General features: G+C 46.6%; 1 protein-coding gene across 1 annotated transcript in view; it reads right to left on the bottom strand.

Annotated features, from left to right (window-relative positions):
• The window catches only part of GRHL2 (grainyhead-like 2 (Drosophila)), a 99574-nt gene extending 99257 nt beyond the window's left edge, over window positions 1-317 (bottom strand). Inside the window, exon 1 of the mRNA XM_009323130.1 lies at window positions 4-317. Within this exon, the coding sequence (XP_009321405.1) occupies window positions 4-317 (314 nt within the window). The remainder of the gene's footprint in view (window positions 1-3) is intronic.
• Window positions 318-14825: the final 14508 nt, after the last annotated feature.

Here is a 14825-nt window from a genome sequence, read left to right as displayed (position 1 = left end):
TACCCCCCCCCGCAGGCGGTGCGGGTGCCCTGCGGGCTGCCATGCCCCTGATGGAGCAGCCGACCCCGCAGCCGCGCAGAGGGGTATGCACACATGGCAGCCCTCTCTCTTTCTCTCCTGCTCGCCTCCGGCAGCACTCGCTCTCCTTGTTTTTCCTCCCGATCTTTTGCACCAAAGGGCTTAATTTTGGCACAAGACCTCGGGGGACAGATAGCCAGAGCTGGGGTTTGTGACATGGAGGAGGCATGGCATGGGTGTCTCTCTGGACCCCACAGCTGCTGGCATGCTGAAGAGAGCCAGGGCAACGACTCGGCCATCGGCCACGTAGTTTCAATAGGGTATTATTTCATACTGCACACTCCCTGGCACGGATCTGTCCTGGGCCAAGTGGCGCCCTCCCTGCCAGAGCTCAGACCCACGCAGGGGAGAGCGGGATGGATGAGACCACTGTTTTTTGGAGACAGGAGGGAACCTCACCATATGAACAGGAGCTGTGCTGAACCACCTGTCCTCAAGCCAGAAAGCAGACCCAGGCCTATTTTATTTACTAGTAGTGACAGAAGCATCCCCAGCTTCCCATCCGGTGCCTGTTTGTGTGTCCAGCGTGGGCGCAGCGCTCTGGGCAGGTCTGCCCCTTCCCAGTGCCAAGCTCCCTCCAAGCCACCACCCCTGGAGCCCATCACAGCACCGGCTAACGTTCAGGTCATCTGATACCCGCCAGTGTCACCCGCTCCTCTCTGCTACTCATAACCGTTGCCAAACTTCAACCATTTTAAGCTGAAATTGTCCTCTGTGTATCTACTTCTAGTATTCATTAGCCAGTACTAGTGGAAAGGGTTAGCCATTTCCAAGAGGAGGCTCAGGCCAGGCGCTGGAGTGCTCACCCTGGGAAGAGCACACGGTTTTAGCACCTTTCCCTTGAGATGTCCTCACATGGCTGCTGCAGCTTGGCATGAGACGTGGCCCACCCCTTGCCAGGGAAAATCCACCAAAACCCAGCCAGGTTATAAGCCGTTTAAAAGCAGTCCCCCTCTACACAGCGGACCTGATTTCCTATGGGGTTTTGTGTTGTTAATGACCGATCTGGCTTCCAGGGACAAGTAAGTGCCAACAGGAGGCTTTTTTTGCAGCAGAAACATTTTGAAAACCACTATCCCATGTATACCCTCTGACGAGTGATAAATTGCAAGCTCCTGTGGCCCCTTTTTCCCCGAGTTTGGGATTTTTTTTGTGTGTCTCTTTCCTCCCTCTGCTCCCTTATTTTTGTGAAACTAATTGGGAGTTAATTATATGTGTGACATCTTATTGAATCAGCCAGTGGCTTCACAGCTTAGCAGGGGATGGCAGGCAGATAAACAACCAGACACACATGCCCACGTATGTACACGCACACACACACTCACACATGACTGCATAAGCCATTTCTCTTAGAAATCTGGATCCGTAGCAATGATAGCCTGTGGTTTTGGCCAGTGGTGGACGTTTGTCCGAAGCAGTGACCCTCGGCCAGGCTGGCAAGATGTCACCCAAGGGAAATGAGGCTGGTTCTTCCTTTTGCCCTTAAAAAAAACCCCAACAACTTGGAAATTGTTCTTCAAAGGCTACACGGGTGACAACACAAAGTACAACATATTGTTCAAAAGTAAGGACGTGGGGAAGTGATTTGCCTCAATAGAGGAGGCGCCCACGCCGCACGGACCCCTGCTCAGGCCACCCCCAGGCTCTGCCCGGGCATCGCCTTGAGGGTGCTTTTGGCCTGAGCCGAGACTGTGCAAACACTTATTGGGTGTCTGTGCTGGGGCCCCGGTCCTGACACTGCCTAGCTTACATACACTTTTTTGTGCCTCTGTTTCTAAAGCCATAGTAATACTGGGGTTTTCTACACAAGCAGTTACAAGAAAAATTTCACTGATCTCTGTGGGGCATGTCTGTGCTCGGAGCTGGAGCACCACAGGAGAGCCCAGAGGAAGGGCAATCCTGAGTTCAGAGCAGGGCTTAATTAGGGAGTTATAAATCGAGCACAGGGCTACCCACAGGGGATAGATGGTTTATCAATGGCAGTATGCGGGCATCCTCCGCTTTTCCGCTGGCTTCGGCCGGGTTTCTACGCAAAGCGGATATGGAGGCACCACTGAAAAGGGACCCCAAATGCACGCAGGTGAGAGAAGCAGGGGAACTGACTTCCACAGCCACCTACATTTTGGGAGGAGGTGACACACAAATAAGGAAAACTGATTTTTCTACCATGCTGATAATCTCATGCATAGCAGAAAAGGGTCTGCTGCCTCCAGAGGTTGTGCTTCCAAACAGGCTGTTTGCTGCTACGGCATCCAGCCTTGGTGCAAAAGATAACAGCTTTAATCTCTTTGGGAAAGGCAAAACCACAGAGGTTAACCAAGGCGGTCTTTGCAGCATCAAGATAATACACAGCAGTCATAAGATCCAGGTTTATTTTGATAGTTGCACTCCTGTAGGACTGATTGCAGGGACTAATCATGGTTTGGCACCCAAGGGAGAGCACAGATAGTGACACAACCTGCAGTTTGTAGGTACAAGAGGAGGTGACTCGGTCCTCAGCAGCTGCCTGCCTGCCTATTCTGGATTTGTGGCTGTGCCCAAAGCCCTGCAGACTCCCAGGTTTCTTAGTTCAGAGAAATGAAACGGCTGGCAAGAGCAAAGTGGAAAGTGAAGGCTGGCAAAGCGCTTTTGACGAGTTCTTGATTGCTTTGGTCTCACAAGCACCGTGCAGAGAAACCTCAGCCAGCTTCAGAGACCTGGAAGGGCCTCGCCACATCCATGTGCCACTCTCACTGAGCCCATCAGGCTGCCAGGGCCAGAGCAAGCATCTCTGTCAGCTGTTTTCCTGCTTCAAATAATAATATTAGCCAAAAGGGGAAAAGACCAGTCATTGTCAGCAGCTGATAGGTCTCCAAGACCCACAGCCAAGATACACCAAAAAATGTTTATGCAAATCTCTTGAAAATGTGTACACCCTCATTCTGTGAGAGTCAAAAAGCTCCAGTACCATCTGCCAGAGCAACAAGCGTCCAAAGGCATCTGCATTGGGCTAAACCAGAAGCTGATCTCAACACGGCCTGTTGAGAAACAAATCGAAACACTTTAGGATTCACTCTCAGTCAACCTTTAATTGCAGAGTCTAGTAATCATCAGCTGATGAGACCTAAAACATGGATCAAGCAACAGCTTAAGCAAGTCAACATTGCAACAAAAATACAGAATCCACACACGGACATTATTTTTCGCAAGAATGAATCAAAGCTCCTTAGTCTGCCGGTACTATGCGACAGTGCTAGTTATTTTCAGAAGTGGAGTTGGAGGTGCTCATGCTCCACAGAAGGCATTGCTCCTATGTAGCAAGGCACAAAGGATCCGCTATTAATCTGAGCCAAGATTACCTACAGAGCCGGGCTTTGCGCCTGGTTTGTGTTTAGCTATTGCTGACTTCATTCAAGGGTACGAGCACAGGAAACTTGTGCAAGCAGTCCCTGCTAAGGCGCTTGCACATTTAGAAGGCAGTGGAGCAAAACCACACTTGAGTCACAGCTGAACACACTTGATGGGGGAGACACTGATGTATTTCGCTGTATTTAGATCAGCCTGGATCACCTGAAAGAGCATAAACAGCAAAAAGGAAGAAGGACAGAGAAGGCATTTTCTTTCATAAGGCTGTTAAAGAGTAGTCACAGAGAAATGAAAAGGGCAAAGAAATTATTAACACTTACTTTGTGTCTCTGGCTGCAAGAGAACAGATATTTTCTTAAGCAAGAATCTGATTACTGAAAGCAGATGATGAGGAATTAAGAAACCAGGAGATAAGATCAGGAATAGTTAATAAAAAGCTTGGGATCCGTAAAACCAGTAAAAGGGAAAGGCCGTATGCAGGCATGCTGAAGGAAATGGGGAAAGAAATTAGAGACGCTTTAGCAAACCTTTTCAGAAATTCAAGAGAAATCCCTTGGGACTGGAAAATGTAAGAAAAAGCAAGTGCTGAGGGAAAGCAGCCTGAGGGCAAATCAAGCCTACATCTAGTCGGTTTGAAATCCATTGCTGGAAAGTCTTAAGGCTCTTTAAAAGATCAATTTGGAGAAATAGTTAGAAGAGCCTAAGAGCACCTCACTAAATTGCTTGAATTCACTGAGGTTGTTATTGGCAGAGCAGAACAAAGTAGTGGTACATGGTGAGGATTTCTGGAACAATGTCTAGCTTGAAAATTATTTTTAAAAAGAGAAAATGAGAGAGGTACCTGAGTAGAAACCAGATGACCTATGCAAGAAGAGAAAAACTCGCTAAGACGTATTTGTCGCAATTGTCCTTCCAGCTTCAATCCCTGGACAAACTGTATGGCAAATCCAACTGTTATCATGAGAGTTTTGTAAAGCAGTTTTAAGTTATGTTAAAAATTGTAACACTGCATATGACATTACAAAGACAACCATACATATCCAGCCCTGTGTCACATGCAGAAATATAAAGCTGGCATTCCCTGTTGGATTTAGCTAAATGTGGAAACAAACCTCCCTGGTCTTTGCCTGGATGACAGCAGGGATAACGCAAAGAAGACAGCAAGAGTCATGCAACTGCAGTATTGCAAACAATACTGAAGCAATATGCTTGCATTGCTTTAATTAAAGTAGATGTGGTTTATCAACTAATAAAAATAAAGCTAGAAAATTCTGATCATAGAAATACACAAAGATGAAGACAAAGGTAACAGACATGAAAACCTAGAATATCATTTTTTTAAAAATAGTTTTAATATTGGTAAGATAAATTTAACTAGGTGATATTATTTTGGCATTTCTATCTAAGCTCCCCCACCAGGATCAATTTGCAGGAAGTGGCACAAAGTTAATCTACAATTTCTACTGTTTTATTTTCTGTGCTCTGCGTAGTGTTTTTTCTATCGAGTTTTAATTCCTTTAAAACAAAGTGCTGCACCTTATATTCTCAGTGTTGCTATAATGCTTTATAACTTCTGTCTGTGCTGACATTTCAAAAGTACCTAATTGGAGGGGAAAAAATCTAATATCAATGTTGTAATTAATTCCATCCATCTCATTAGGCAGCAGCATCTTATAAAACGTCGAGCGCGGTCACCTCATCCGTGTGTCCTGCCAACAACGCCGTCCCGCTGCACCGGCCAGAGAGTAGCTGTGCTTGTGGCTGGCCAGGCATCCCTGCAGTTTGCCCAGGCAGTCCCCTGCTTTAAACACTAACTTAAATAAAAGCTGACATGAAAGCCGTCGCAAGGACAGATGAGAAAAGGACTATGAAGAGGAGGTATCAGCAGGTACCACATCTGTGTTTGTATTTAAAAGACTGGGGGGAGCCAGCAGTGTGCCCCTTACAGGGGTGTGCGGCAATGGCATTGCCCAAAGTCACCTTTCTCCTTGGCAAGAGCGTGCTCAGGCCGGGAGGGCAGCTACACAGCCATGCACCAGCACCGAGCACATCCACCATCTCTGGGACAGGACAGCCGGGACACAAGCCCAGTAAATCTGTGGGCATCAGAGCTGTAGAAACCCAAGGGAGGAGCTGCAGCAGGGGCTGAGCCCCAAATGCTGCTGGCTCAGGAGCCCCAGGGTGGCTGGAGGAGTCTGCAAGGATTTCACTCTCAGCGGGTGCCCAGAGATGAGCACTAGGGGAGAGCTTACCTAAAAAGATGTAATGACCTAGAAACTGATAAAACTCAAATGTAACTGGAAAAGTGTTTTGAAATACCAGGGAGAAAAGGAGACAGCAGCAACGAGTGTCTGAGTCTTAAAAACGTCCAGCCGGTGAATCAGCGCCGGTGGGGACCAGCGCTGAGCTGTGGCTGTAAAGTGAGGAACGTGTACGCAGAAAGCCATCAGACTGACAGGGAGCCTGGAGAGCGGTGCCCTTCACGAGGCTTGGAAAAGTGCAGCCAGTATGCTTGTAATAGTAGCACAGGGATACCAGGACATGGGGCAGGTAATGAGAGAACCCGTAAAACGTTCCACCTCAAACCCTGACGTCAGAGGTGAAAAAATTACAGGCAGCTTCAGTCATGTAAGTGTGATGTTTAAGGAGCGGGGTTGAATGACTTCCAGTTCGAGGAACTACTGTAAGACTTGCATGCAAGTAAGATGGCAAGTGAATGGAAAACATGATGACCATCCATACCTATAACTACATTTGTATCATCTATCAGAGCTTTTGAACATGTAGGCAGAAGGATTAATTTTTCAAGAGAATCCAGAAACATATAAAAAGCAAACCTTTCCAAAGCCTTCAGGGATACTGCTGGAAAATCCCTTTTTTGGGACAGTTTTGTTAGTTGCACAACACACGCTAAGATAAAACACAGCAAGCAAACACTTCTGCACTGGCATCCTCTTATATTTGTCTCTGCATGTATGGAAACTGGGTAAGCTTTGGAGCTCGCTGGGGACAGATCCATGACCATAGTGACCAGGTGAACACCAGGATTGTGGCTGTAGACGCCCTTATGGGACAGAATCACAGAGTCAGCACGGTTGAGGCTGGCAGCCACCGCTGGAGACTGTCCAGCCCAACCCTTGCTCTTGCAGGGTCAGCCAGAGTGGGCTGCCCAAGGCTGTGTCCAGTCAGAGTTTGACTATCTGCAAGGATAGAGACTCCACAACCTCTCTGTGCAACCTGTTCCTGTGTTGAACCACCCAGTCACACCATACAAATGGGATTTCTTATCTGCACATGGAATTTCCTGTGTTTCTGTGTCTGCCCATTGCCTCTTGTCCCGTCCCTGGGCACCACTGAGAAGAGTCTGGCTCCATCTTCTTTATCTCCCCGTCGGGTATTTATGCACATGATCACCCTGAGCCTTCTCTTCTCCAGGCTGAACAGTCCCAGCTCTCTCAGCCTCTCCTTGTATGAAAGTTGCTCCAGTCCCTTCATCATCTTTGCAGCCCTTTAATGGACTCACTACAGCATGTCCCTGTCTCTCTTGCATTGAGAAGCACCAGACACAGCACTCCAGACAGGTCCCACCAGTGCAAGCTCTGCCTAATGCAGCCCAGGAGACGTTGGCTTCTTCACTGCATGGGTGCATTGCTGCCTGATGGTCACCTTGACCCCCAGGGGTCCACCAGGACCCCCAGGTCCTTCTCTGCTAAGCTGCTTTCCTGCTGGTCGCCCCCCAGCACGTACTGGTGCCTGGGATTATTTGTCCCCAGGGACAGGGCTTGCCTCTTCCTCTTGTTGAACTTTAGGAGGTTCCTCTCTGACCCTCTTCTCCATCCTTGTCCATGTCCCTCTGAATGGCAGCACAATCACCAACTTCTCCCAGTTTCAATCACAATCAAAAACTTCTCCCAGTTTCATATCATCTGCAAACTTGCATCGTTGTAGAAGGCTATCAGGTTAATTAAGCATTATCTCCCCTTCACAAATCCATGCTGACTACTCCCAATCACCTTCCTGTCCTTCATATGTCTAGAAGTAGTTTCAGGGATTAGTTGCTCCATCACTGTCCCAGGGATCAAAGTGAGGCTGACCAGCCTGTAATTCCCTGGGTCCTCCTTCTTGCTCTTCTTGAAGACAGAAGTGACATTTGCTTTCCTCCAGTCTCCAGGAACCTCTGCAGATTGCCACACACATGTTGAAGTAGCTCTTAATTTTTGTGCCACTCCATCATAGACTAGCAGAAAACAAAGAGCAAACATCAAGAACATCCATTTTGTTTGGTGTTCGTCATGTGCAGAGTACTGAGAGAAGATTTTATATCTAAGACATAGCTGTGAGGAGATTGAAACTGTAGTGGGTCCCTGCTGTCTTTCAGTTATGCTGGTCCAAATCCAAAGCAAGTCCAGAATCTCTGGGCAGGCACTGAGTAACAGGTTTCTGAAATGCGATCGGTTCCTGGCCATAAGCCAGCTTTCCCTATAGGGCCACAGCAGAAGTGGCCGGCGCTGCACTGCTGCCAAGCAGCTCTCCAAAGCAGATGCATCATGGGGCAAGAGTTACTTTAGGTGCCATCATCAGGTGTGAGCGCTTCCCACGAAGAGCCTGTACTGCCTGGGGAAGGGTCCTGTCGATATTTTTGCTGTTACTGTGAGAATCCACAGGAGCATTTTGTTGGGCCTACCCGTGTGTGGACTGGATTGGCATAAAAAGCTGTTCCTAAATCCTACTCACAGACTTGATGTCTCTGCAACCATCTCAGGTAAGCAGGTAATTTTCTTTACTGAAGTAGGTGTAAGCCTTAGGCAGATAAAGTGATCACAGAAAAAGGATGTCTTGCCTTATTTATCCTCCAATGTGGAAAAGGTTTGTAGCAGAATAAGCACAACTTTATACTGGTAATTACATCTGTGAGATTTGTGTTACTTTACCTGCATCACAGCATATGTTCAAATGCATACACTTTTCTATGTAAATCCAGAATTATTCTCTATACACGGTATAATTGAGAAAGCTGCTTCTTTGCATGGCTTTTGCTTCATTGCACTTAGGTTTCTTAGCTAAACCCAAGAGTCACGTGCCATCCTGCTGGGAGAAGCCAGATAGAGGAGATTAGGGTCAAGCCAATAGGTGACAACAAAGTCAACTGCATTCATGTCTCTCCAGTTTATTCACAACTGGAAATCTCCTAGATCTGGCAAAATAACAGAAGACTTAACAGAATGCATGTAGTTCCAGCCTGGCCTGTCTCTGTTGGAAGAACTTGTTGAAATAATGTCTAGAGGTCTGGCTTAGGGGCATTCTGGGGAGGTAGATGTTATATCCTTATTGCTTTCTAGGTAAAAAGGGAGTGATTAAAGGCCTGGATTGGAACAGGCTCTTTTATAGAGAAATACAAATGCCAATCCCAATTCTGAAGTTCATCCCAAAGGGGATCTGGAAAGAAATTTCTGAAAGAAGCAAGGCAGTGCTTTATGGACACCTTCCACCTTCAGGACTGCTGAATCCTTCTCCCACCTTTTAATCCAAAAGCAAAGTGGCAAAGTAAAGAAAAGAGACTTGCTCAGAAACCGAGCAGAGGCCCACAGATGCAGCACCTTCAGCATCGCTCTCTGCTGGGGCTACAACAAGGGCATGTGCAGAGGGCTCAGAGCAGGACAGACCCTCGGTGTCTCTCTCGCATCCTCTGAGCTGCTCCTCTGATGAGCCCCTTTCCCTCCCCATCCTGCCGCCCAGTTCCATCCCCCAAAAGTGGAGTCTGCCCCCCAAATCCCTACAAGCAAGCCCAACAAATGATGCTGCAGTTCCTGCATTTCTCTCAGTTGCTGATGGTGCCTGGGCATCACAGAAGGAGCCCTTTCTGCTAGATCCTCAGCCGGCTGGGGCTTCACGGAGCAAAACCACAACCTGAAACTGCAAACAGCAATTCTCAGACAGATCATGGAGCCTTCAACTTCAGAAGCAGTACAAGATATACGTGTTAATTTGTGGTTAAGGCCTATTTATCTGGAACAGCACTGGAGGGTGGCTTGGCCTTTCCTGTAGCACAGCAGTTGGAACTGCCAAAAGAAAGAGGCATTAAAAGTTAATAAAAAAGTCTGAAACACACTCATTAAAATACTTGGAAAACTTCACAGTTTGGCTTCGTACCATAAAGCGAGTATGTGAGAACTTGACTGGGCTTGCCTGCCTCCCTAGCAGACTGTCTTGACTTAATACTTAAAAAAAAAAATCACCTGGCGCCTGATACCGTGTTAAAAAGCCCCTGCCGTGTCAGATACTGTTGTAATTTGCCCTGGAAATGCATCTGAAGCAAAGGAATGCGTGAGCACAAGTCCAGAGCTCAAACAGGGGAAATGCTGGTTGTTACACAGATCAGTGGATATAGATGGTATTTTATTTATTTTAACCCTCAGCCCAAAGTTTCAGCGGCTGATAACTCTGCCACCCCACTCTGGTTCATCCGGCCTCTGGATGGATGGATGTTGCAGCTATTGCTCCCAGAGCAGGCTCTTTGGATACCACGGTATTGAGCGGCCTGGCCATATCTGGAGCCATTTCAAGGAAAATCTAGCCCTGTATTTGACCTCTTTCTTCTATTTACTCACCACACTAATTAGGTCAGGCAGAGAGAAGGCCAACAAGACAGGTAGGATGGACTATTTGCATAGCTGCAAGCGGTTTCTATCTGACTGAGTGGAGTGGATTGAACCATAGGCAGATTGTGGGTCAAGAGGTTGTTTGAGTTTCACATTCATGGATGCACTCTCCACAGCCAGTGTTTTCATTATGCTGCTCCACAGCACTCTGCATTGGCTGCTAGGTCATGAACTGAGGCCTGGATCTCAAGCTGCTGAGGATCAGGACCGCTGTGGTTACGTATCCATGCAGCACCCCAAGGGCAAACCCTACAGCGATTGTGAAGGCTGCCCACCTTCCATCTCAGACATATGGTCTGGCTGAAAGCATGAGCTTTGGTGGTGTTAGACTCTGATTTATCAACAGCTGAAGCCATCTTTGATGTGGTATTTAGTTCCAGGGTAAAAATTAAAAGATATATGAAGTACCAGCTTGGGATTCTTTGCCTAATCCTTGTACCTGCTACCCCACCGTTTTTCCGGGATGCAGAGCTTTTGGCTAACATTCCACTATCACATTTGGAATTATCCTGCAGAACATCATGTTTATCCTGCTTCCTTCAAAGTGTAATGACTACCTTGGGACCAGGACATAGTATTGAATTTTGCACCTGTTGTAGCTTCTATGAGTGCAAGGTGTTGGACTCGGTGGCCTTTGCCCTTTTCCCTAGATGAGCTCTCAGAGTTTTCAGGTACAATACATGGAGCCTTATGGCTTTTTTATGGTAGGGCTTATTTTACCGAGGAAGGTAAGTAGTTAGTACTTTTCCTTTTGCCTAGGCTGTATTATGAGTGTATGATTACACAGCACTTCTTCAACGGTGGATTGTTGTTCCCAGACATGCTTCCTTTGGGAGCCTGCTGTAGAAGATTTGAGCTACATGTCCCCCATCCTCCAAAATCCCAAGGCAGGGCTATGAGGAGGCACAGGCCAAATTCAGAACAGGCAGGCTGTGCAGGGGTCACTGGGACCCATGCAACTCCATGTGTAAGAAAGACAGGAGGGAAAGGATTTTCAGCCTCCCCACCCACATTCTCTGCCCAAAATGACGTCTGCTTGAAGAGCATCACAGTGCTGAGCAGCCAGCGCCCTGTCTAGTTTGGGTGACTGAACCCAAAATCTCTGTGGAGGAAGCACACCTTAGCATCCCTGTATGGCAGTGAGTGCTCTTAGGGCAGTCCTACCTGTAAACACTGCCACAGACCTCTGCATCCTGGAAGCACACAGTATCAGGTACGACCTGTTACCAAGGACTTCATAAAGAGGAGAGATTCCTGGCAAAACCAAGAGCAGCACCCAGCTTCTCCAGACCCCTTCACCCTGTCTCCTTCCTTCACAGGAAGCTCCCTGAAAGACTTCTTGGTAGGAAAAGGCTGCTGCTGAAGGGATGGAAAGGAGCTCACACAGTGGAAGGTATGCACATGCCTTCCTTCTACAACTTCTCTATTATCAGTAAAGAACAAAGAAATAGCAGATGTATATCTGATGTGTTTACATGAAAGCTGCAGTATTTACTGATGCTTTTAAGGTCATATTTTACTTCAGTCAAGCATCGAAAAAAATGTAGAGAATATCTTGCAGTTAGTTAGCTAAACACATTTTCCTGCCTTTGGATTGGGTAAGACAGATACTCACAATAAACTTTATCTGGGGGACAGTTCAAGGAATTGGCAAGAGAGTCCAAAATCCACTAACTCAAGGTCACTCATCCACTCAAGGAGTCCAGGCTGGCTGAGCAGTGACCGTAAATCATCACATTTGACACTGATTCGGTGGCCTATGTAAAACGTGAGTGAGTCTGCACACAGTTCCTGTGGGAGGAGCATCGTACCACAACTGCCAGCTACAGAGGCAGTAACTGGTTGCTTCTATGAAGAGGCCCAGACTCCACTGGGCATGGAAAGATAATTTTCCACCTAATCTGTGGGAGCTCTAGTCAAAGCATATATATACATAGGAGTGTGGCCAAATCTGCCACCTAAGCCCATTTTGATGGAGCTATAAATCCAAGAAATTGCTGTCTAAAACCGGGACAAGCCCTGGGTACTCCCGCCCATCACACCAAGTCCTAGCAGGGGACATAATGTCGTGGCATTTCCTCTTGGCATCCTAACAATTTTCTGGAAGCTATGTGGCACCATCACTATGGTATCCCAATATGTCCCAGTGACCCAGTGAGACAGGGAATTCTACAAATGGGAAACTGAGTGACAGCAAAAGTGAATTGCCTAAGGTTTTTTGGCAATCTATGGTTCAGACAAAAAATACTGGGTCTCTTGAATCAAAGTTTAATGTCTTATGCACGGAAACACCCTTCCTAGCAAATGCACTCTCAGGCTTAGTAGTTAAAGCTCCCCACTCGCTTGTTGGGGTGTCAAGAAATTACATGTATGGCCAAGCTGTTCCCACAGTCAGCTCTAAGGAGTATGGCCCTGGTGGGTGTGAGAGGCAGGGCACTAACTAAATGGATCGTTCTGATCCAATAGTTGTCCAATTACTGTGCTACTTGAAGCCTCCATGGAAAAATTAGGAGAAAAAGTGGACAGTTCCTTTTAGTCCTTTAGAATGGAAAGTCTGAAGCCATTTTGCACTGTGGCATCCCTGTTATCATTCTAGACTGTCCACAACACATAAAACCCGTGATGTAGCGTGAGCTAGAGCAAAGCTTATTGGGAGCTAGTAACACAAAAATAGAAGCCTCCTACACTAAATGAAACGAGTGCTGTGCATGTACTAAGACATGTGTGAGAGAGACTGCTTGTAAACATTCTCTGCAGTCTGCGTAGGAGTTGTGTGGAGGCAGCCTGAAGACCTCCAGCAGCAGAAAAAGGAGATAAATGGGCATTTATTCGGCTGAGCATCTGGGGAGAGGGGTTTTAATATGTGCTAGAAGAAACTGGGGATTGAAGTTCTCAAACTGCGTCCTGGTGAACTTAAATAATAAAGGCCTGAGCTATGCATTGCTGCCTTGTACAGCTCCTGTCCCACAAGGAGGGTTTCAGAAAGGTGAGAAAGTGTCTCTCATCATATCTTGCCTCTCTTCACCTGGCAGCTTTCTGTGTTTCTTAGCTAAAATCTCAGAGAAAGGAGTCACAAATTTACTGTGTGTAGCAAACGTCCATTAGCTGGAAATGCCCTTCCCAGCTGAGAGACTCCACAAAGCACTGGAAAAATAATTAAGCTCTGTAAACAATATTCCTGAGTTTTGCCTAATCTGGGCTAATCCCAACCTTGGCCCGATAGCTGTTCTCACAAGAGCACAGGCGAGCTTTGCTGCATGCACACACAGGTGAATGCACGTGCACACACCCAGATGCATGTGCATGATAAGGGACGCTGGTAGCACCTTCTCATTAGAGGCTGCTCCACACTTCCTCCTACACGGCTCCCTTACAGCCCTGCCAGACTCCGCCTCTTTGGGCTGAAATTTTTCTGTGCTGCCTCAGGCAGTTTCATTTGCTTTTCTACTTATCTGGGGTTTATATTTTCAGCCAAAAAAGTTCAAGCGTTACCAAGAAAGACAGGAGGAAGGGGCAAAAAGTTATTTACCTTTATTTTTCCAAAATTTGGTAAATGTGAGCAATTTTTTAATATGACTTATGAAAATGTGACTTCTTCCCTTTCTTCTTTTTCTTTCCAACTGACACCAGACCCTGCAGTTTCCAATACTCTCCCAGAGCCAGAAAACATTTGCTTTTCTCTAGCTTTTTTGAAAAATAGTTCAATAATTCAATGTAACAATTTTTTTTTTAAATCATACAAAAGCCGTCATCTAGGATAAAACATTTCAAATTAAAAGCCATATATTTGACAAGGGATAACTAACCAAAACAGTATTATTAAGGAGAAATTTCAGGCATCTCTAGACCTTTCTCACAAAAGGATTTAGTGACCAATACCAGGCCCATCCATCTTAGAAAAAGAATTGAATATACATAAGCTAACAGTTTAAATCTACTACATGAGTTTATTTTGTTAGTTGTAGAAGCTTTATAGCTTCAGCAGGTCTGAAAGTTCGTGAACATTAAATCTGAACTCATTTCACCGAGGCAAGTGTCTTTGGTTACATTTCATCTTCGTTTTGGCACAGTGTGGAGAGGACCGGGTGCTTGCAGAGGTGTGTCTGGCAGCTGTACAAGCAGCTGGACCAGAGCAACAGGAATATTCCCGTTTGTGTGGAAGGGGTTGGGAAAACTGATGCCAGCTCTGGGAAAAAGGATCTCTACTTTGTGCATGCTACAAGCTGTCCATCTACAACTGTAGCTAGCTACGCTGATACAGTTAAATTGCCAAGTATGGGTGCAGCCTAAGCACGCTCCTTAAATAAAACAATGGAGCTTTTTTTTGTTGCTGGTGTAATCATCTTTCACAGGAACTGTGGATTTGACAGGTTCACTTGAAAGCTGGGTCTTACTAATACCTGCAAGGATATCATCATGCAGGATCTCCCCTGACACAACAGCCCCTCCTACCCTGGTCTTTGGACACTGATTTCCATCACTCTTCTGGATCACCCGTTTGTCTCTGAGGTGGAATGGAACTACAGGCCGCCCTGGTGTCACAAGGGACATTGCCAAGGAAGCATGGGAATGTCCCCCTGGGCTTCATTGTACTAATGTCTGCAATTTAACTACAACAATCACAGAATCATAGAATCATAGAATCATAGAATAGTTTGGGTTGGAAGGGACCTCTAAAGGTCATCTAGTCCAACCCCGCTGCCGTGGGCAGGGACATCTTCAACTAGATCAGGTTGCTCAGAG

This window comes from Pygoscelis adeliae, unplaced genomic scaffold (assembly GCF_000699105.1).
Source record: "Pygoscelis adeliae isolate BGI_AS28 unplaced genomic scaffold, ASM69910v1 Scaffold174, whole genome shotgun sequence".
NCBI classification, from domain to species: Eukaryota; Metazoa; Chordata; class Aves; order Sphenisciformes; family Spheniscidae; genus Pygoscelis; species Pygoscelis adeliae.
Note: the sequence above shows the minus strand (reverse complement) of the source record. Positions and strands in the feature narration are given on the sequence as shown.